General features: G+C 42.3%; 1 protein-coding gene across 2 annotated transcripts in view; it reads right to left on the bottom strand.

The window, feature by feature from the left end:
* LRRC28 (leucine rich repeat containing 28) overlaps positions 1 to 20,947 on the bottom strand; it is a 33,865-nt gene that overhangs the window by 7,194 nt on the left and 5,724 nt on the right. The window contains exons 4-8 of one of the 2 annotated variants that reach the window (XM_018560254.1): positions 18,349 to 18,486; positions 14,711 to 14,917; positions 10,089 to 10,191; positions 7,530 to 7,705; positions 1,117 to 1,276 (exon numbers count right to left, since the gene is read on the bottom strand). In XM_018560254.1, the coding sequence (XP_018415756.1) occupies positions 1,117 to 1,276; positions 7,530 to 7,705; positions 10,089 to 10,191; positions 14,711 to 14,917; positions 18,349 to 18,486 (784 nt within the window). The remainder of the gene's footprint in view (positions 1 to 1,116; positions 1,277 to 7,529; positions 7,706 to 10,088; positions 10,192 to 14,710; positions 14,918 to 18,348; positions 18,487 to 20,947) is intronic. The other variant, XM_018560255.1, reaches the window with a different exon arrangement.

Raw genomic sequence — 20,947 nt, 5'->3', positions numbered from 1 at the left:
GGAGGGGGGGTTAGGGGGGGCTGGGAGAGAGCACCCCCCTGAAATGATGGCAGATCGCACAGGAAGCAATAGCTTCTTTGCTATCTGCAGACTTTTTTTTTTTAGTATTCTGCCAGTTGCAGTTGTCGGAGTAATAAAAAAAAAAAGGCATAAGAGAATGCATAGCTAGATTCCTATTGCCTATTTCACTTTGCAATAGCCTATAGCAAACTAGCTATTGCACCCGCCCCCTACTGCTTTCAATCACCAGAAGAGGACCTGATAGAAAAAAAATCAGGTCCCCCCTCTGCTGATTGACAGCAGCAGTGGGCGGGTGCATTAGTGCAATAGCCAATAGGAATCTAGCTATGCAATCGTATGCCTTTTTTTTCTTTTCTGACTGACGGTCAGGCCGCGGCTCACGCTGTCAGAAAAGAAAAAAAAAAAACGATCGCAGCGAAAGGTTTAATCTGCTCATTTGAGCAGATTAAACCTTTCCGGTAAAAAGAGAGAGCAGATTAAACCACTCTCCCGGGCGGCCAGGAGAGTTAGGCTTTTGTGGAAGGGGGGGGGAGGCCGGTGACGTCGCAGACATCGACGGAAGACCCGGAAGCCGGCGGAGAGGTGAGTATGAATCAAAAGAATTTTGATCGATCAAAAAAATTAACGATTAATCGAAGGATTAATCGTTAATTTCCGCAGCCCTAGTAGTTATGAGTTACCGCACATGGCCCACCAGTGTTGATCTTTCCACTACCTGAATGATGTTGATACTCTACAAGCCACCCTTCTCTTTCAATGATAAGCAATGATAAGGACAGCTCAATTTTTGATAAAGATAAAGGCATTCTGAAAAAGTTCTACTACCATTTAAGGATACTTCCTTCTGCCCAAAGAAAATAAAAATTCTTTACTATATGTTAGTTAATATAGAAATAAAATGGGATAGAGGGCTCAAATGTATGGCAGTTGTTATACGATGGACAGATCTGTCCACTTCTGAGATCTAACTGCATATGGTGAGCCTAAAAACAGAAGATCCAACCAAATATCACATTTCCCCAGGTGTTATTATCAATTTCAGCAACATATAATAAAGCATTAAAATGACAGAAAAGATCCTGTCTCTGAACTTACCCTTGATGAAGTCCTGCCATAGGGGTCTCCCTCAGAGGAAAGAGCTTTGGATAGACTATGGTAAACATTGACTGACTGCAGCGATGACAGTGTCCTAGGGGGCACTGCAACAGTTCCAGAAGACTTCTGGGTAATGAGATGTGTGACAGACAACTTAAATCTAAAAACAAACAACATATCTTGGTTAGTATAAAGCAGATCAAAGAAAACATAACACTTTCCTCATATTTTTAGACAAATAAATACAAAAGATAGCAGATAATGAATCTTCCACAGTACTAAACAATTCATATGATAGTGAAATCTCTTAAAGTGGACCTTTACCCCCTTTCAGTAAAAATTACATCAGCAGCAGCTCTGCATTCATTAGTTAAATAAACATATTTTGCTTTTACAATTATTGCTTTTCCACTTCCTGGTCCTTGGGCATTTGTGATGTAATGTGCCCAAGCGTTGCATCCTGGGAAGGTTACATCAGCAGAGCATTGCTGGGAAATCTCATCTGTAATCTCACCAGATGTGAGGGAAAGGAATTTTCCTTTCCCTGAGATTATGTACATGGTCACATGTGCCAGAGTTCCAGGAAGTAAAGGGAGATATATTAATCTGCACTTAGTAATCATGGCCACTGTGAGAAGACTGGGGAAGAAAAGAGAAACAAGGTATGCAAAGAATACAAAGCCGGCAATTATCTGGAAGTATGTGTGTGTAGATTGTCATTACTAAACATTTCTAAAAGGTGTGTGTGTTATGATTTTAAAGATGTGGATAAAAGTTCCTCTTTAAGAGTTTGAGAAACATTTTCTTATTTATATGACTTCCATTATTTATCTTTTATTTTAGAATTTGTTTTTAGAGTACACAGTAAATTATTGCAACATTTCTTTATGTCGACCAAAAACGTCATGATCTGTTTTTTTTTTTTTTAATCCTGCAATATTGACCCTCTATGGGCCCCATGCATGAAAAGCTTTCTAACATGTCTGTGCTGTCTAAGGCTGGGTTCACACCTAGGCGTATCGAATATGCGCGTTTGTCGCACGTTTTTAACGCGATTCGCGGTAAAAAAACGCGCGACAAACGCGCGTTTCCGAGGGCTACTTGGCTGTATCCCAATGGAAACGCCCCAAAGAAGCTCCTGTACTTCTTTGGGCGTAGGGCGTTTTGTAGCGCGTTCATACGGCCTGTAATACGCCCAGGTGTGAACCATACCCATAGGAAATAATGGGATTTCGGTGTTTGAGTGTTTTGCAGAGCGTTCGAACGCGCTACAAAACGCCCAGGTGTGAACCGGGCCTTAGGCCCCACTTACACTTGTGTTCTGGGGTAGACTACATAAGACTCAGTGGTATTAATGCGAACAGCTGTCTGCACCCGTATCTACATATTCAGACATGCAGTGATTATCTGCGGATGATGGCCAGCACCACCCCCCTTACCTGTATCTGGGGGTTCTGTGTACATTTTGATTTGGCTCCTCCCCCACAGCAGCATTATCCATTTACAGGAGCTACAAGATTATCTTGACTTTTCAGCCAAGTCAAGCAGCAACAAGCCTCCTTCCCTGACCTGCCCCATAATACTAGGTATATGCAGAACATTTAGCTGTGCAGAGAGCCCTGTTCTGCTGTGCTTACACGCCCCTGATGCCAGGAGACCTTTATGTACCGATAACAATGAAGCAGTGAGCTTTGTAAAAGCTGAGGGTCCCAGGCACGCAGCAGTTGAAGTATTATGATAAAGTACAGGCCCAGAGTTGTAGATCCCTGCGGTACATTTGAAATGTTTTATAAGAAGGTATGTACAGACACTATTAGGTGCCTGCTGTAGGTTTCTCAGTGACAGATTCACTTTGAGGTAATTATAATTAGATTTTAGGAAACAACACCCTGTACTATGTCAAATTCTCTAGGGCAGTTTTTAGAACTTTGGAGACCACATCTGAGGCACACTCTGTTTTCCAAATAGTAAAAACATTTCCTGCACATCATACACACAGTTATGTCCTTCACCACTTAAGTAAACAGATCTCCCAAGTTACTTAAATGATTTTTAGTCTATGGGCTTTGGTTACCTTGGCACTAGATACAAATTAATTCAATGGATGTATGTTCATGGATATATTTGACTAAATACGGACCAAATCAAAGATGCTTTTGTGGCTTTTAAACTGGAAGCTGCCAAGCTGTTTCCTACAAATATGGCTTCCTTTAGTATACTTTGATATATGGCTTGCTACCGAATTTAAAGTGGCACGAAACTCAGGAGTTAAATCTTAACAATGCATTCAAGTACATTATTAACAAAAATATAGCTTACTTGTGTATCCCTCAGCTGTAGATACTCAAATCATCTCTGAATTGGTGCTGACACTGCCCTTCCTTCTGGAGGGTGGCTACTTGTGTTCCCCATGGTCCCTGCGTGTGTTGTAAAGTAGTCACCGCTCCAAGCTCGCTCCTGTCATGGACTACAATCTCACCTTTAGTTTACTAATTTGTGACAGGGGTGTGAAAATTTTTGAAAAAACTACTTGTCCAAGGACTAAAGCGGGGGCCAAATCTACTTGTCCCGATACAAAAAAAAAATATTTTAACCAAAACTGTATTTAGCAGTGCTAAGAAGCGCTTCTCATTGGTCAGTGCCATCAGGTGACCGCATAGACCAACAAATGCTTGCAATTTGCGAGCAAAATTCAGAATACATGGAACAGGTACAGATAGTACACCCGTGGACAGGAAGGAACATTCACCGAAAGGTAAGTATAGTGGGAGGGAGATTTGTGCGAGTAATTCCATTTTCCCAAATTACTTGGGAAAGTGAATTTACCCTTTAGGGTTGGTGCAGACTTGGGGATTCCCGGGACGTGCGATCGTGTGCGGTTGCATACAGCGGTTGCATCCGCATGTATGGGGTTACATCTGCGTGACAATCGCTGCAAAAAAGGTAGCTGTACCTATTTTCACAACATGCACCGCGCAGTGTTTTCAACTGTGATTGTGTGGGTTCGCCTGGGCGGTATTGCAGCAGGTAAACGCGCAATCTGCCCGGCACGACTGGGGTGCCATTAGAAAATAATGGCACTGACAGCACGATCGGCGGTGGTGTGCGATTCCGTGACCACCCACCCATACGCTCAGTTTCGTGCACGATGACCGGGCAGTCATGGATCGCACACCATTGCCGATTGTGCTGTCAGTGCCATTATTTTCTAATGGCAACCCAGTCGTGCCAGGCAGATCGCGCATTTTCCTGCTGCAATACAGCCCTGCCAGTGCGGTTGCACACGATCGCAGTTGAAAACACTGTGCGTTTATTCGCATGCAGATGGGGGCAGCGGGGCTGGTTTTCATTTTTTCAATTTTTATTTACTTACTTAGTAAAAAAATTTCATTTGTTTTATTATTTTTACTTTATCGCCTTTTTATTTTTTACATTTTTAATTATTTTTTACTTTTTTTAAACTATTTTTTTAAAAACTTAACTGTATTGCTATCACATAGGGGTTAACAATCCCCTGTGTGATAGCATTTGGAGGTGACAGGTACTCTTTATTGAACCTGTCACCTCCAACACAGGAGTTCTAGCAGGCACTGTTGCTAGAACTCTAGAACTCCTGTGACAGGAACTAGCAGCGGCCACCGAGGACAGAGGCTGAGGGAGGTGACAGAGCCTGTCACTACTCCACGCCCCCCGCTCCGTCCCCGCCCCCCACGCTCTGTCCCCGCTCTCAGCGATCCACGCTCCGTCCCCGCATTCCACGTCCCCCGCTCGCAGCGCCGCTCTGGGCGCTCATTTTAAGAAAAGAAAACCAGCCCAGCTACTTGTCCGCAGCAGGGCTAAAACACTGAAAAAAGCACTTGCCCGGCGCCCGGAACTACATGTACCAGGCGTCGGGCGATACGAATTCCACACCCCTGTGTGACCATGGGGAACAAAAGTAGCCCCCCTCCAGAAGGATGGACAGTGTCAGCACCAATTCAGAGATGATTTGAGGATCTACAGCTGAGTGATACACAAATAAGGTACAATATTGTTAATAGTTAAGGTACTTGAATACATTATTATGGTTTATAACCTGAATTAAGTGTCACTTTAACTCAAACTCCCCTTTGGTGCGACTATTTGCCTGTGTAGGAGGCAAGCGTGTGACCACAGCCCGGAGCACATTAGTGAGGAGGCTTCGGGGGATAGGTTGGAGGGAGCCTGCCGGAGTGAGGCATAAGGTATTACATGTGATTCCTCTACCCATAGACGAAAATGTAACCCTTGTAGTGTGGGGGCCCACTGCAAGGGTAGTTTTTTCCAGCCTGGAGTTTGGCTTTAATTAAATGAATTTGGATGAAGGCCATTATTTGTTGGTGTTTGCAGTGAAAAAAGAGCAATCAATGACCATAGATGAATGACAATGCCTATGTTCACTATCTGTATCTCCAACCAATATGGAGAAAAGGACAGGTTTTACAACAGGCAGTTCCCAATTTAGGAACATAACATTAAAAGATTAAAGCTGCTGCCCCATCACCATCTTTGTAACTTCTTTCTTTCATTTTTATAACACCTTTTAGAAAAATATATACTATATATACACTGTGTGCCCACACAGGTTCCAGCCCAATACTAACAAGCCGGGAAGCCGGTAGATGTGGTATATCTGGATTTCTCAAAGGCATTTGATGCGGTACCACACAAGCGCTTACTTCACAAGCTGAGGGCTATGGGCATAGATGAGGTGGTGTGTACGTGGATAGAGAACTGGCTACGGAAACGTGTCCAGAGAGTATCTGTAAATGGCACCTTTTCGGACTGGGCTAGTGTAATGAGCGGTGTCCCTCAAGTTCAACCTATTCATTAATGACATCGGGGAGGGAATAAATAGCCATGTTTCCGTGTTTGCAGACTATACAAAAATAGGGAGGGTACTAGAAACGGATCTTGACAATATAACATTGCAGGAGGACCTGGATAAAATAGGGGAGTGGGCAATACTATGGCAGATGAGGTTTAATGTCGATAAATGCAAAGTAATGTACTTTGGACATAAAAATAAACAAATAGGCTATACAATCATGGGTATGCCGCTAGGGAAGTCAGAAATAGAAAAAGATTTGGGGGTCATTGTAGACCACAAACTGAATGGTAGCTTGCAGTGCCAAGCTGCGGTAAACAAAGCTAGCAGGGTCTTGTCCTGTATTAAGAAGGGGATGTATTGCAGGGACAAGTCTATAATTGTGCCTCTATATAGATCGTTGGTTTGGCCACATCTGGAGTACGCGGTCCAGTTTTGGTCGCCGGTACTGAGAAGGGATGTCCTTGAACTGGAGAGAGTCCAGCGGAGGGCAACAAAACTAATTAGGGGAATGGAGGACCAGAGCTATGAGACAAGGCTTCTGACCTTAAACATGTTTACGCTGGAATTAAGGAGATTAAGGGGGGATATGATTTTCATGTACAAGATGTTCAATGGCAACAAACTGCAACATTGCAACAGCAACATTGGCAACAAACTGTTTGAGATTAACTCCATTACAAAGACTAGAGGCCACCACCTAAAGTTGGTAGAGAAAAAATTCCAGCACAATGGGCGAAGAGGGTTCTTCACAGTAAGATCAGTTAGGGTCTGGAACTCACTGCCACAGGCGGTGATTTCAGCAAATAATGTGGAATTGTTCAAGAAAGTACGTTTGGACAATTTCTTGAGGGACCGTAATATCCAGGGATACCAGTATCCCTAAGAATGAGATGATGCGTGGACCTATATGAGTTGGACTTGATGGACGTATGTCTTTATTCAACCCCAAATACTATGTATGCAACTATGTATGTAACAGCGGGGGCATCAGCAGATACTGGTGGACTTTTTTTCTCCCTTTCTTGGGTACTCTGTTGGAAAGATCTCCCAGAAAACATCTCTGGCTTACTCGATAACATAAAATAAACACTGCAACAAAAACATTTTGGCACTCCCTTATTATAAATATATATAAGTAGCCTGTCGTACAGGGGTAGGCAACCTTGGCACTCCAGTTGTGCTGAAACTACAAATCCTATTATGCTTTTTCCTCTGGGAGCCATGCCATTGGCTGTCAGAGTTTTGCGATGGCTCATGGGACTTGTAGTTCCACAACAGTTGGAGTGCAGAGGTTGCCTACTCCTGCTGTAGTAATCCAATCAACCATCAACTACCAAGAAATAAATTATGAGGTTTGACTGAACTGAAACTTTAAGTAAATGGAATGATAAAGAACAAAAAGAACATTTCCCTAATGCAAAGGCTCAAATATAAAAACACTGGGCATTTAAAGAACCCACATCATGTGTGAGATGAGTTAATCCTCCAGGAATGTGTGTGACTGATAAACATGCAGGAAGAAAACACTTTTCATACAAGTGTGTAAAGACAGAGGCGTTTTCACCTGGCAAGAAAGAACAGAGTGCAGCATGAAGAGAACGCAGTGCCAGCTCCTGTAGAGGCAAGACTGAATCACATGGCAATCCAATGGCCTTCACCTCTGCTGGCAGATGGACGCTGAGTGGTCCAGAGGTGAAGGAAAGCAGCTTTGTTTCGGATATGGGAACGGGAGAGCCACAGCTGTGAGGGATGGAAGGAAGGAAACTGTTAAACATAACATCATGAGGTGTCTTTCTTTCCTGGAATTCTCTGACAGAGGCATCTAGAGTTCTACGAAACTAAGCCTGCTCTTTATTAGAAAAAGTACGCCAAGCTCTTAGCAGGTAGCCATTTCCAATCACTTTGCAGTGGAAAATAGTGATCATTCCTTGGCCTGAATCCAAATACACTTGGTGGTGCACTAAACAGGAACTTACAAGTACAGCAAAGAAACATCTCACAAAAGATACATTTTCACACTTTGTAATGCAAAACAATAAACTCCACATTTGTTGAGAAAACCAACCCCCTTCAGATGAACTATATATGAGGGAGAATCAAAGAAGTGAAGGCAATTTATAAATTATGCAGTAACTGGAACAGAGAGAAGGTTGCCCAATGCACCGTATTCACATAGCCGGGCCCGGATTTCCCACAAGGCCACTGAGGCCCGGCCTCGGGGCGGCAGGGCGCAGTGCTGTGCTGGAGCTCCTGTATTGGAGGTGACAGGGTCAATAAGGAGAACCTGTCACCTCCAATTGCTATCACACAGGGTCTTTTTTATATCCTGTGTAATAGCAGTAAAGTTAGGTGGAAAAAAAAAAATGTAATTGATTTAGAAAATGTTTTTAAACTAACCCCGCCGCCATTCTCCATTGATAGGGAGGGTGGGGGGGGGCGCATTGCGGAACCTGGCCTTGGGGCGGCAGGGAGAGTAAATCCGGCCCTGCACATAGCCTGTTGAATAGTTCGACCAAGCACAGTAAAACACTTGGACTTTAGTCGAGTGGTAGCCACGTGGACAGAAACATGGACGCTCCATTGCGAGATTGCACCATCGAAGAACAATGTGCTGCAGTGTGCTTTCTTTGAGCAGAAGGAGTGAAATCAGTGGAAATTCACTGTCTCAAGAACTGGGTCATAACCACCACATGCTGTTGCTTGTGCAGAGCAGCATACTGTTTGGGAACGCATCATGCGCAGACTTTCCTGTATGCCAAGTCATCATGCACAATGGAAAATGCAGAATCATAGCTCATATCCAAATGTGCAGCCAATTGAGACACTGTTCTCTGTCGGTCTTCTCTAATCAAGACACCCACTCCGTTGTTGTGGCCTTATGTGTGTGATGTTGATGAGCGACCACAACGAGCTTCGTTGGTTACACCTGTTCTTCCCGCTTTAAACCTTTCTACCCACTCATAAACCTTTTGTCGATTAAAGGTGCTATGACCATACTGAACCAACATCCGACACGGAATTTCCACTGGTTACACTCCCGCTGCCCAAAGAAAGTGCACTACGAAACGTTCTTCGATGGTGCAATATTGCAACAAAGTGTCCAAGTGTCTGTCCACGTCACTACCACTTTACTAAAGTCCGAGCACTGTACTGCACATGGTCGAACTCTCCAACAGCCTATGTAAATATGCTGCATTGTGCAAGCTTCCCTCTGTTCCGGTTACTGTGTAATTTATATATTGCCATTACTTTTTGATTCGTCTTCGTATATTGCAAGTATTTTTTGATATAGGAGCACACTGCTCTGTCTACCTTCAATCCCTGGGCTCACTTCCTGCTCTTACCAATGATACAGAGAAAGAATGGCAATACACCAGTAAAATGTTGTTTTAAAATGTTTGTTTTTGGATCGTTTATACGATTTCCTGATGACTAGTGGGGTGTAATCATCGTTCGTTTTTTGCCCTTAGTGACAAGGAAAACCAAAGAAGCAGGATGAAAAATGTTTCTCCTTTCTTTCCGAACGTGATTTCCGTTCAGGAACAATTGTACAAATTGTAATGCGCATGTGTTGGGAAAAAAAAGAAACCTGTTTAATACATCTGGGATTCCATTCAAGTATCCAGTCTAGGCAAAATTTCTAAGGGCTTTCAAACAAAATGAGTTAACTGGATGATGGCAAGATGGAATGTTCCGCTAAATGATTTTGAACAAACGTATTGATTTTGAATGGCCAGCTTAACACATACACTTGGAGAAAAGGGAGTATCTATAGAAATATGTATTTTGGGAGCAAAGAAGGCAACACCTGACATGTCTATGTTATTATTATTCATCATACATAGAGGGATGCATAGGTCGAGTTGGAGTGGGATCATGCACTATGTTCATTTTGTGAAGCCTTGGTTTAAATCAACAATATTCTACAACAATATAACTAAATGTATTCCATACCAATTACTGTAAATGCAAAGTCTACATATGTCAATAATGTAAAAAAAAAAGCTTCTATGAGGTTCAAAATGATCTAATCACATATATATATAGTACAATCCATTTATTGTACAAGGATGGAGAAAACAAATTCTATGTAACACTATATGTAGAAATGGGAAGGGCTTACCCGCTACAACCAATCACTTTATTGTAGAGATAGGAAGGAAGACCCTTCAGCTGAATATTATTATCCACATACACGTATTGCAGCTCTCGAGATCTTCCCAAATCTGAATGCGTAAAACATGACATAAGGCATAAGGTATTAACATGTTTAATCTACAAATATAATACTCCAAAAACATATCGAAACACAAAAGCAAAACTTTAATATATTGCAGCTTATCTATTCTTCAATGTGGTGGCTGCATTGGTTTTCTTTTTTTTTTAGGCCCTTTTCCCTTTATTTTCACCTGGTGATCCGGCCAGTAAGTCTGTTATTTTTCAACGTCCTTATAGAAGAACTCCGGGGGGAAAAACATTCTTAACACTGCCACTGGGGCTACCCCCGCACTGCAAGGGTTAAGTGCTCGTTTGTGTCTAGGTAAAAAAAAAAAAGTTATTCTCACCCGAATCTCAGCTCCAGTCGGTTGTGACAGCGCTCCCTCCAGCCTGTCTCTTTCTCCGCTGCAGCGAAGGTATGTCCCTTGGTGTCCTCACGTCCTATACAGTGTATAGAACACATTGGCTCAAGGATTCTCAGGCCACTGCAGCGGACGGGGAGCAAGGCAGATAGGGGCGGTCTAAGAGCCGGCTGGTTCAAAGGATCAGGTGAGCATAACTTTTTTCTTTACCTAGCCACAAACTAGTACCTAACCCTCCGAGTGCGGGGGTAGCCCCACTGCAAGGGTTAAGAATGTTTCCCCTGGAGTTCAGTCTTAAAAGACCAAGTTGTCCAGAAAAAGTGGTAGACAGAGGGTCGAGACAAACCATTTAACAGGGACAGGGGTGCTTACAATGATCAGCTTTTATTCATATATGTAGAACCGTTGTCCCAAAAGTAAAACAAACAAAAGATCTTGCTGTAACTACATAAAAAGTGTTAGATGGAGTTTGTCTTTTAGTTTGTTAACAAGTTCACCTAAATTTGCTGGTCTATCCAACACCACCCTCCCCACAGGGTGACAATGTTGCTGTCCAAGGGTGGCTCCGTTGCTCCTCCATAGAATGAAGCCACCCAGACAGGAAGTGTATAACAGCCTGAATCAGCAGGTGAAAATAAAGGGGAAAAAGAGCCTAAAAAAAGAAAACGAATGCAGCCGCCACATTTAAGGAATAGTAACATGCAATACATGACATTTTTGTTATTGGATTTACATATGATTTAAACAGACACAGGCTCCAGAATAGGGGCAATCCAGGTAAAACCCAAAACACCTCATGGGAGGACACAGAAGCACTCTGAGGAAAGTGACACAAATACAGAAGGATCATAGAACTCCATGCAGACAGTACAACTCTTAAAATCTTTACAGATGAACCAGCTATCCTCTTTTCCTTGAAAACAGTAAAGCATTAATTGAAGTTTAGACATATCCTAATTATTAGGATCAAAGGTTAAATAAAGCTGAATGCTTAGCGTTGCTGGTTTTCATGTCTGCCATTACCAGTCCATAGGTTCAGGAAATCTCAGCCAAGCAGAAACACTAATGTCATTCTCGGTATCTACCAGCTTGAGGCTGAAGGGCAAAGCGTTCACTTCTTCCAGCACAGAATCTCTTACTATAATGTTCTAGCAGGCTTGATAGAACAATGTCTTAACTTGCGTGTACGTTTCTTCCGCTCACCCTCCACCGAGAGGCTTTTTTTCTTCTCTTGTAATGTGCTGTCACTCCGCCGGCCTCTTGGCCGTAACTCAACACATTATTTTTTATCACCGCAGCTCAGATGTTGGCAGCTGCAGCTCTATTGTCTGGAGAGCAATGCTTGTGATTTACATTGAGCTGCAGACTGGACAAGTGCTGATGGCCAAACTCATACAAAGTCCAAATATGGCAACTTCTGCTAACTGTGCAGAAGGGACAAAACAAAATGATGTTTGTGTAGAGGCAGCACCTTGCCAAAAGCATAGTGATGAGGTACAAAAGACATTACAGGGAGGAGGCCAAGGTAGTGATAAAAATGACTCATGCATTAACTCCTGGCCTTCAGGGGCTGGAAAGTCACGTCAGGGCTTTAATCCAATTTTAAAGTCATAGTAATTCCCTTTTAACCCCTACATAGCAGGAAGGTTTTAGAAGATGATACTGACTGGCTGAGTCTTTTAATGATCATGCAATAACCATATGTAGTTATATTATAAAATAAGAAAGAAACAAATGCTGCCATATCTGAAAGGCTGAGTGGGTGGCAAAAACAAATCCAATTTTAGAGGTATAAACACTCAAGTCATTACTTAGTTATAAACAATGTAGGGAAAAGAGGGGTCTACAAATATTTATTAAATCTACATTATAACATCACATTTATATAATTAAACTATTATTTGTTCATTAACAAAAATTGAGAGAAACTGAGCCAGGAATTTCCTATCTGGATGGCAATGCACCATCCAAGGTCCCCCAGAACTTCCATATCGCAGACATAGCTTCACTGTTGTCTGACATAGCTGAAAATTGATGTAAACCCTAATGGGATGACATTTAATGTGACCCTAAACTCAGGACATAAATCTTAAAAATGCATTCAGGTACCTTAACTATCAACAAAAATATATCCTATTTGTGTATCACTCGGCTATAAATCCTCAAATCATCTCTGAATTGGTGCTGGCATTGTTCTTCCTTCTGGAGGGTGGCTAAGTTTGTTCCCCATTGTCCCTGTGTGTTGTAAAGTAGCCGCCGCTGCAAGCTCGCTCCCATGATGGACTACACTCTCATGTTTAGTTTCCTAATGTGTATTGAGATTGTAGTCCATCACGGGAGCGAGCTTGGTGTACTTTACAACACACACAGGGACCATGGGGAACAAAAGTCACTCTCCAGAAGGAAGGACAGTGTCGGCACCAATTCAGAGATGATTTGAGGATCTACAGCTGAGTGATACACAAATGAGATACATTTGTGTTAATAGTTGGGGTACTTGAATGTATTTTTAAGACTTTACTCCTGAGCTCAGTGCCACTTTAAGCAGGCCATACACTGGTAGATTTCGTAGGAATCAGAACATTCGATAATGCAGGGGTGTGGAATTCGTATCGCACGATGCCCGGGACATGTAGATCCGGGCAAGTGGTTTTATCACTGTTTTAGCCCTGCTACAGACAAGTAGCAGGGCTGGTTTTACCTTTTTTTTCAGCGATTGCCACCCAGATGTAACCCCATACATGCGGATGCAACGTCTGTATGCAACCGCACATGATCGCACGGCCCGGGAATCCGCAAGGAAAATGTAATTACCCGCACAAATCTCCCTCCCACTATACTTACCTTTCGGCGACCGGTCCTTCCCGTCCACCAGTACGGGTGTACTATCTGTACCTGTTCCATGTATTCTGAATTTCGCTCGCAAATTGCAAGCACTCGTTGGTCAACGCGGTCACCTGACGGCACTGACCAATGAGAAGCGCTTCTTAGCACTGCTAAATACGGTTTTGGTTAAAATTATTTTTTTGTATCAGGACAAGTAGATTGTCATGAGGGACAAGTAGATTCGGCCCCCGCTTTAGTCCTTGGACAAGTAGTTTTTTCAAAAATTTCCAGAGACTTGTAGAATGTTGTTTGACATTTCCTTTGATTTTACCATTCTATTTTGGAGTTACATTTTTCATTCTACTCCTTTGGTTATTGTTGGTCACTATGGTCGAAATCAATTTATTTATTATTGGTATTTATATAGCACCAGCAATTTACGTAGCGTTTACGCAGTGCACATTCACATGCTCGATTTTACCGCAATAACTATTAGAAAAATCAAACAAATGTTTGAATACTAATTTTTTGGAATGAAATGCTACTGGTGTAAGGCCAGCTTTAGTTTGCTCTCCACTCTGTGTAGCAAAAACATTTTTGTCTTTCAGAAAATAATGTTTTTGCCTTTTCCTCCCTATTTGTATCACAGTGCTGCTGATCTCCTCCATTCTTTCAGCCACTTCCTCTCTACATGAACCCGCTCCAGTGTCAGCTGCACACCATTGCTCTAAAAGGGCATCCTGATGGACACATCCATGGACAATACCTGCACAATGAGTATGAGTACAGGGTAACTGCAGGAGCGAAGTTGGAGGACAGAGAGAACATGGAACAGGAAGTGCCTGAGCAAGGACCTATATGACAGGATTGCAAAGTACTATTTTAATAAAATGCAGATTAAGACAACATGTTAACGCTGCTATGAAATTTTAGAGATTGGGTTAGATCTACTTGAAGTAACTGGTATCAAGTTAAGAGATGTGGACACCCTGTGAGAAAACATGCATGTCCACTTCGACTGCGCCTATTTAGGTTTTAGGGGACACTAAAATGTTCATTTATAAAAGTTATATGCCGGGTGGATGCCTTTTGCACGGCACTAGCGCCACTGAGTGGCGCTGACAGATATAGGAAATTCCTATGCTCGTCAGTGCCATCTAGGGCGCTAGAGCCTTGTGAACGGACCTTTATAAATGAAGCCCCAAATGATGTGCTGGCTGAATTTCTTTCACAGACACTTATCAAACACTGGCATACTTTAGTTATACAGGTACATGTGTGTTTCTTTTACAAGCATACAAGTGAATATTGACACAAAGCAAGTCCTTTCTTTACTCACCCAAAGGCAGAGATGCCAGCCGGTTGCCAGCCATGGAAAGCTCATTAAGACTGGCTAGCTGGCACAGGTGGCGTGGAATGCTGCACAGGAAGTTCCTATCTACAGTCAGGTACTGCAGTGACTGGCACAAGTGCAACTTCTCCGGTAAAGAGACAAGGTGATTTGTGGAGAGGTCTAAAGTCTGCAGTTCTTTCAGCTTTCCAATTTCTGCAATCATGAATAAAAGATTTAATTGTCAACATCACATACAAATGTATCACTGAACCTCTCCAGAATGCTTTAAATGATCAGAGACACTATATAGGAAAGATGCAACAAAATAAATATCCCAAAATCCCAGAAAAGCTGATAATGTCTGTTGCACAAGAATAGAAATGCAGTATGAAAGGTACTGTAAGCGCTGTCAAAGCTGGAAATGTGACATTTCAATCCTGTAAGCCATGAATGGGAGTTCAAACCAATGCTGAAGGAGTAATGGCAAGCAGTTAAATCGTTTACAGGTGAAACTCGAATAATTAGAATATCGTGCAAAAGTAAGTGCAGTAAGTGCTGCAAAAGGGGCCCAAACCAAGTACTGAGTACATATGCATGCTTGTACTTTTCAGAGGTCCAATATTGTTCTATGTACAATCCTTGTTTTATTGATTGCATGTAATATTCTAATTTTCTGAGGTTGTGGATTTGGGGTTCTTGGGGTTTTCATGAGCTGTAAGCCATAATGAATCACAATTATGACAAATCACGGCTTGAATTATCTTGCTTTGCATGTAATGAGTCTATCTCGTATATTAGTTTCACCTTTTAAGTTGCATTAGTGAAATAAATGAACTTTGCACGATATTCTAATTATTCGAGCTTCACCTGTATTAGGGTTAAGTGTTGGTTGAAGATTAAGGGGGGCTACTCACTCAACTGAAACCAACTCGAAGTGAAAGGAGTTGAACCACGATCGGCTATTCACTTCAGCCCTGTACGGCTGCAAACAGTCATACATCGGCTGGCTTCAGCTCCCTTCACTTCGCATGAATGTGTTGACGTTTGGCTGAAACCTTTCAAATCGTTATTGAAAGTTCCCAGCTGAATGACAATACAGGGGCGGGGCCAGCTATGACGGGCTCCGCCCATTTTGTTGTCACACGTCCGTTCAGTAGCGATTTGAAAGATTCTGGCCGAATGTCAACAAATGGGCGCAGTCAGCAGTAACGTCACAGCTGGCTCTGCCTATTTGTTGTCATTCGGCTGCGACCTTTCAATAGCGATTTGGCAGGTGCCACCTGAACGTCAACAGATAGGTGGAGCCAGCGGTGATGTCACGGCCTATCTGTTTACATTCGGCTGGCACCTGTCAAATTGTTCATTTTGACAGGTGCGAGAGTTAATGTGTGGTCGGGTGGCTTTTGGGGCGTACACCACGCTGTTTATTGTTTTATTTGTTTACATTCTGCGGGGAGAATGGTCTGCTTCGGCAGACACACACAGGGACCATGGGGAAGAAAAGTAGCCACCCCCCACAAGGAAGGACAGTGTCAGCACCAATTCCGAGATGATTGGAGGATCTACAGCCGAGTAATACACAAATAAGATACATTTTTCTTAATAGTCAAGGTACTTGAATGCAATTTTAAGATTTTTTTAGTTTAGTGTCACTTCAATCATGAAGTGTGCGGTGGTGAATATTCAAATAGACCTGAACTCAGAAAGTGAAAATTTGCTGTGTTAGAGGGAACATCTAGGAGATGTTAATTGCATCTAAGTGGTACCCTGAAACAAATCTAAATTTAGTAGGGCTGGTAATGATTAAAATTTTCGTGGCTCTGTCGGCTAATGAAGGGAAGGGGGGGAGGAGTCCAGTGACATCACGGACATCGACGTCACTGGACTCCTCTCCCTTCCCTTCGTTAGCCGTCACAGACATCGACGCCACCGGACTCCTCTCCCCTTGCCGACGGAGCCACTTGGGGAAGGTGTCCGGTGACGTCGATGTCCGTGACGTCACCGGATCGCCGACGGGACTCCCGGAAGCCAGCGGAGAGGTAAGTGTTTTCATTAGCGATCAAAATAATTTTAATCAAAAAGTTTAACGATTAATCGAGAAATTAATCGTTAATTTCCGCAGCCCTAAAATTTAGTCTTGAATTCTTGAAAAATAACTTATTGTGCCTGGGCATTTCTGTGTCTTAGGGCCAATTCACATCGGTCTCTCCGCTGAACGCGCAGTGGCTGGTGTGCGATGCCAGAAACTGTGCGAATACGCTGATCCCAGTACATTGCATCGTGCATTTTCTTTTTAGAATTTTTTGAAATATCACAAGTGACATTTCATTCAGTTCTACGGGCACAGCGGGGTGTGAGGCAGTTGTTCTGCTCCGCGTCCTGCTGGACTGGAAAAAAAAAAAAGTTCAGCATGACGTTACGATGGGAACATGGTGGTGTGAACCGAGCCTGTTCGTGACAAGGCAAATTGCCTTATCTTGCGTTGGGGCAGCTCTGGAAATAACGGCCAGAGCAGTCCTAATGAATGTAGTGTGAATCGGCCCTGAAAGTGTAACTGCTGCCAACACATTTTTTTAGTTTTGGATAGAGAGTGGAGAGGGATTAGAACACCCATCTGGATTTTATTGCGATCTGTGTGCCCTTTATGGAGATAGACCCTCCCTATTTTTCCTGGTGACCGTTATCACTGAAAGAGAAAGTGAAAGAAAATTCCAACTTTTGGGTGGCCACAAGAATAGGTGGAAAATCTTCCAATGGGGACCCTAGTTCTGTTGACTACCACGGTTTCCCTAACTTTGGAAGGATCCTCTCACTTCCTGTTGTGGATATCAGCCAAGAAGTAAAGCGAAATCACCCCAATGGGACACAGATGGCAAAAGGAAAGCTGGCGGTGGTTATAATCATGCACCATGGAGAGCTTTTTACATTTTCCTTGTTTTTTGTACCGATTGAAAATAAAATAAAAAAAAGATACATTGTCACCTAATCTGTAGCAGCAATTGCAACATGAAACTTGTGCATTTTGTATAAGAAACTCGAAATGTAAATAATTAATTAAACGTAAACAAAGTAGTTTGAGTTTAGCACAGTTGCTGTGTTTACTGGGCAGTAATATTAGCACATTATCCACATTATTCACTTGTCTGCAAGTGCTCTTTAAACCTAGGCTATAACAGTGTACAAACCTAAGCATTTAAAGAGCTTCATAAATTCAAAAAGTACTTGAAAGATTGCTATACTAAAGGAGAATACCAGCCAGGATAAAAATTACTATTAAACTTGCATGACGACAGGTTTTTGTTCACTTGCTGTTACTAACTGTGAAATAGCACAATACATGCATACTCAATGTTGAAATGTTCAAATTGGTTCCCTGTAGTTGATGGTAGGTCGCTGAATAGTAATGAGGAAAGGTTTACTGCTGCATGGCACAGCATTGAGGATACATGCTGCCATAGCAGTTACAGGTTAGGTGATAATAAAGCTTTTTTTCAAATGGTGCAAAAAACAAACAAAGGAAAAGGTAAAAAAGCTCTCCATGTTGCATGCTTACCATTTCACTTCGTATTTTACTTAGAATGTTCCTGTAATTAGAGAGCATACCTCCCATAAAGTGATTGTGTACACACAGAGATAAAACCTACCTGGTGGGAGGAACTTCAGTCGGTTGTTGGTCAGTCGTAAATGGCGCAGTGATTTGAGCCTCCCAATGTCAGGGCACAGGATTTCCAGAGCATTGTCACTCAAGTCCAAGGACTGCAGCTTTACCAGAGAACCAATGGCTGTGAGAAGGAGAAAAGAAGCATAAGGCTAGCTATGCATTCAAAGGTTTACTAGCAAATTGACAAACAGAACATCCTTAGAGATAACCATGTGGGTCAAGTGCATGGAAAAGAACAAACTGTTTCAGTTTTGGATTGAGTAGGGTAAGATCGGTATAGCCCTGATAAAGTCAACTGTGACATAATGTGTGTAGGGCAGAGCCTGTGACACAGAGGAACGGGAGAAGCATCTCGGTATCGGAGTTGATGGTGAGAACGAACCTGAAGGTGCTTTTGCCCCTTGGCTTTATTGTTTGGATGGATCTGATCTTATTTTATGTGAGTAGTTTTTAATAAAAGTGGGGATTTTAAATAAAGAAGCAGAGAGCACCATGATGTGTATTTCTTTGTTTTGAGCTTTTGTGACACATTATCGCTATGCTGAGAAAGAGGCGTGGTGCGGGCATTTGATATCAGTGCACGGAGCAGAACAGAGGGAAAGACTGTGTCTGAAATATTGAGCAGGGGTAGATTCCCGCCCGACCAAATGGGGAATAGCGTTGTTAAGACCTAATGCTGAGGTGAGCATCACTCATTACAGGACTCACAGGGTGTTTGACACCAGGTGGTGGTGGATTGCAATCAAGACCACTGCACTTGGATTTAGATATGATTGCTTGGACTTATGTTTATAAACTCATTTAAGTTGCATTTTGTATTACACTATCACTCATTTTCATTTGTTGGTATGTTTACTATGTTCAATGTTATATTGTTACTAGGGATGCACCGAAATTTTGGCCGGAAATTGCATTTTTAGAAAAATCCTGAAATTGCCGTCTTTCAGACCGAAATTGATGTGCATCCATAGTTTCTTTCCTCCCTGCTGGATGCTGCTATGTCTCCCCTCTGATACAGCGCATTGTCAAGCAGGGAGGAAAGAAACTGTCAGGAGCCGAGCGGAACGTGGAGGAGAGCACTGTGAGCGTGTAACAGGTGGCTGGGCTCTCCTCCCGCACCACCCTCTGCACCAATCAGGAGAGCAGTATGTGGGCGGAGACAGCTGTCACTGGAGACCGAGCTAGCGGTAAGGGTGAGGAGTCAGATGTCACAGGAGATCGAGCTCTCCTCCCCGCACTGCCAGCTCAGCTTCCTGTGACAGCAAGTCAGGATGGAGAGTGGTATACAAACATTCAGCAATCAGTAACTGCTAATGTTTGTAAATAACTGGATATAGTATGAGTTACTACGGTATGTACCAGTGATGAATGAATGGGAAGCGATCTACATCACTTCCTTTATATTCATGATTGTGTACATAGTAACTCTTTCTATATCCACAATGTATGAATGAACAGGAACACTCATACATGAACTGGAATCCTCTATGCTGTACTTTAGAAAAATGAAATATTTTTTTTTTTTTTAAAAAGGTTAAAAAATAAATAAATTTGGTTTCAGTCTGACATTTGTTTTACTTTCGGTTTCAAAATTTAATTTTGTTGCACCTCTAATTGAGTACACAAACCACATTAATATATTTATTACACTGTTATTTTATATGTGCAAGTTTTATTCACAGTAATTGTAATATTTATTGGATTAATAGCATAGCGTTATATACCCTGTTTCCCCGAAAATAAGACCTACCCCAAAATTAAGAGCTAGTACTATTTTTGGGAATTGCTAAAATATAAGACCTACCCCGAAAATGAGACCTAGTTGTGACCTTTCCCAGGGCCGGTGGTGGCATAAGGGGGAACTTGAAGAGCCGCGGGAGAGGCAGGAGAGAATCAGCAGTGACAATGAAGCCAGCGCTAGAGAAAGCGAGGCAACAGAGTAGGGAGCAGAGCCGCATAAGCCGATGCCTCCTCTATAGCGCCGGCTCCTGTCACAGGCGGAGTGATACCAAATGCACTCCGCCTGTGAGGAATCGATAGTGAAAGTGCGTTTCCCTCATCTGGCCAGCGATTGGTTACAAATTGCTCTTGGAAAGGTACGGCACCCCTGATTGCCCTGATCACCCTATTCTTAACTTTGCCATTTTGGATTATTTAATTTGGATTACTGTTGTACATTAAAAAAAAAATAAGACCTACCCCAAAAATAAGACCTAGTGTTTTTTTGAGCCAAAAAAAAAATAAGACAGTGCCTTATTTTCGGGGAAACACAGTATTTACTTGTTAATATGTGTTGATATACTATTTTTGGAGTCACCTATCTTAGTTCTATTCATAGACACCAGAGACATTTACTGTAGTAAGGTTTTGGTTTTTGGCAGCCAAGACAAGCTGTGGAAGAAAGAGGGAATGTATTAAAATGATAAAGATATACTTTGTGGACTTCATCACGGAAATGTCTCATTTTGTAGCAGATTGATAGAACTTATTTAATGCAACTGTTTCATTGGTTCAAAAATGTAAAGGATGAGAACTGAAAATGTTTTGTGCACTGTCATATAAGAGCTTCATGATACATCTAT

Source organism: Nanorana parkeri, unplaced genomic scaffold (assembly GCF_000935625.1).
Source record: "Nanorana parkeri isolate BGI_ZX_2015 unplaced genomic scaffold, ASM93562v1 scaffold443, whole genome shotgun sequence".
Classification (NCBI taxonomy): domain Eukaryota; kingdom Metazoa; phylum Chordata; class Amphibia; order Anura; family Dicroglossidae; genus Nanorana; species Nanorana parkeri.
This window is presented reverse-complemented; position numbering and strand designations above follow the sequence as displayed.